We start from the raw sequence: 2,847 nt of genomic DNA on the forward strand, positions 1-2,847 counted from the left end.
AGCTAAATCAACTCAATTTGCATACATACCTCTTTGTTTTCTCCAAGACTTGAAAATATGAGAGAACAAGATAAAGAAAGAAAGAAAAAAAAAGCTGCTCAAGACTCGCCTTTTTGTTTTTTCTTTTTTTTGTCTTTTTTTTTGTCTTTTTTTTTTTGTCTTTTTTTGTTCTCACTTGTGTAACTTGGTTGAATCGAATGTCCTCATCCTATTTCAATCTAAACAAACTAGACCAATAGTTGGGGACGATGTCTAGAACTAGTCTGTGTTTTATTTTGAGCGAAAAAGAGAAAAAAGAACGAATGTACGTTTTGTAGCAAACTAGAAGAAAAACTGTAGATTTTCTAGGGCCTGCTTTCAGGGAAAAGAATGATTGTCCGCGGATCTAAAATGACTATTTTCATGCGTATGCATGGTGCATGGACCTACGGGCATACATATGTTTTATATGAAAAGAGACACGAAAAGAGACAGTAGGCAATAGTAGCAAGTAACTTAGATGTAAAATAAGCCGTCTCTTTTTTTTTCCACTTATTTATTTATTTTGATATTTAAACAAGAAAGCTTTACATTGTTTCAGAAGGTTCTTGAAATGGAAAAGATGGAGCTGAAAATGATAACAGTTTAAAGTCCTCTGTTCCGAAATAAAGTCCGCATTCTTGTATGTTATGGGAAGCTTTCCTCATAGTCAATAATAACACAGAGAGAATCATTCATTTCAATGAAGAACAACAGACCCATCGCAGAAAAAAAAGAAACAAAGAGTTTACTTTTGCGTCTAAAAAGTAAAAAAGTAAAAAAGCAAAGCATTACTCGTATGTTTTGTGCACATAAACAACTTTGGATGTAGCACGAAATCAGGTGTTTTCTTTTATTTTTATTTCTCTCCCTCTCTATCTCTCTATGAGCTCATGCTTATCAAAATAAACAAATGGAAAGGAATGGAAAGTAGAAAAAAAAGAATCGATATAAAACTACGCAACGCGTCTTTTTTTCCCTTTTTCTTTACTTTCAGCTGCTCGTTTCATGGTCCGGTCCCTTTGAGGTAAGTGCTCGCCTTCTCAATATCAGCGCATGTACCAGCTCCGGTGTGTCTGTTATAGTCAATGATTGCGCTTTTTATCGACTGTGCTGGCTTTGCGATAAGGGAGTGTATAGACGTTGCCGCCGGTCAAGCATGATGGTGACCGTTGCTATTGATGAGGGAGGTTTCTCTAAGGATCTGTAACACTATCAATCTGCAGGCGGTTGACATGAGTCAGTGAAGAGGGCCTGGGAGTACAAGTCAGTTGCCTTCTCGCGGCTACTCCTGTGAGTAACTTCTCCATGAAGTGAAACTAAAGACTGACGCCATTTATTTTTTTTTTTGAAATAAACACATGTATAAAATAAAATAAAAAAAGTAAAGTCCTCCATACTTTCATACCATTGTCTTGTCTATAATAGTAGTGTGTTTCGCATGCAAATGAATATTCTGCTTCAAAAGATTTGTGTAAGGCAATAGAGAATGAAGTTGTTTTTGACATGTTTGATTGAAATCATACAGATTAGTACTGGCACGACAAAACTATTATGAGGAAATAAATTTGCATTCACTTAGCCTTGATAGAAAAGAAAACGAAATAGTCTTCAAAGCAGAGAGTATCTAATACCAGACATTTATTATTCGTTATATCTAAAACTGTGTGTGTATTTTTTTTCTTGACTTGAAAGTGTCAAATGCTATAGTCTGACTTACTTTTCAATGTTATGCACATCGTTTGGTACTAGAATGAGTACTCGCTCGCTAATCGATGTCAACTGAAAAGGGTCTCTTTTACATCCTTCACAATGTACAACAGACTTTGAATGCTGATTTGAAGACAATGCTTAAAAAAAAGAAAGAGAACGTTTGCTCATGAAAGCGTCATAACTCATTAAATCTGGTACAAATGACTACATGTTGCCATCTGTTCACAGCTCTAATTTGATTGCTTGCTTTATCTATAGTCAAGATACATATACCTTAAAAGCTACAATCTTACATCTAATTATGCAGTCATTGTCTTATTGCTAAAATGTCTCAAATTAAACAGAAAATCTTATGCATCAACCTGTCAATCACACTGAGCTGTTTAGAGATTGGCTGGTTCATCTAATGCAGATCCTTGTACAGAAGTAGCTAGTGATTCATCTGAACCAATTGTACTATCTAAGATTCCTTTATGGAACAAGGACCTCTGCAGAGCATGCTGAACCCTTATACAAGCAATCATCTAAAGATATGACTCAATGAACTGAATTATTTGTTTCGTTTTAATTTTCTCGCTCTTACTTGGATATTGGTAGAATAGCAAGGAACATTATGGATGGGTATGGGTTGACATAGATGAAAACGCGTTATAATGAGTGACTATGGATGACCATAGATGACCATGGATGGGCAGAATAATAGAAGAACTGTATGTGTTTTGGCCTTTTGAAATTAATTTGCTCCTTAGCATAATAGTCTTGTGAAAAAAATTCTTTGTTAGTTTCTTGTGCCTCCTTTCTTTAACAATATATGCAAATTTTATACAGTTTCATGTAGATTTATGTTAATGTTTTGACAACATTTTTATTTTTATATTGTTTTTTATCACAATTTCTTTTTATATTTAATTCTTTTAAAGTTAAAGACATTACAGCAGAAGCAATGGAAGATCCTAGCTAAACCTTTACTCAAATATCGAAGAAAAATACAATCGCTTACGCTGTGACGAGAATATATACTTTTTTTTTTCAAATCTAAAAGTAGTTATCTTCCAGAAATGTATTTCGGTTGACACAAATAACATACTTGCACACTGTTGTTAGTTTTTTGAAACT

At 34.1% G+C, this 2,847-nt stretch overlaps 1 protein-coding gene across 1 annotated transcript; it reads right to left on the reverse strand.

Annotated features, from left to right (window-relative positions):
• Window positions 1-459: 459 nt before the first annotated feature.
• Window positions 460-775, reverse strand: B0P05DRAFT_533521 (uncharacterized protein). The gene is made up of 2 exons (XM_051577219.1): window positions 700-775; window positions 460-676 (listed from the first exon to the last, which is right to left on the reverse strand). Exons 1-2 carry the CDS (start codon window positions 739-741, stop codon window positions 536-538), a joined length of 183 nt encoding a protein of 60 aa, XP_051437178.1. The 5' UTR covers window positions 742-775; the 3' UTR covers window positions 460-535.
• Between the last annotated feature and the right edge of the window lie 2,072 nt (window positions 776-2,847).

The sequence above is a fragment of the Gilbertella persicaria genome, assembly GCF_025201335.1.
Source record: "Gilbertella persicaria strain CBS 190.32 chromosome Unknown B0P05scaffold_10, whole genome shotgun sequence".
NCBI classification, from domain to species: domain Eukaryota; kingdom Fungi; phylum Mucoromycota; class Mucoromycetes; order Mucorales; family Choanephoraceae; genus Gilbertella; species Gilbertella persicaria.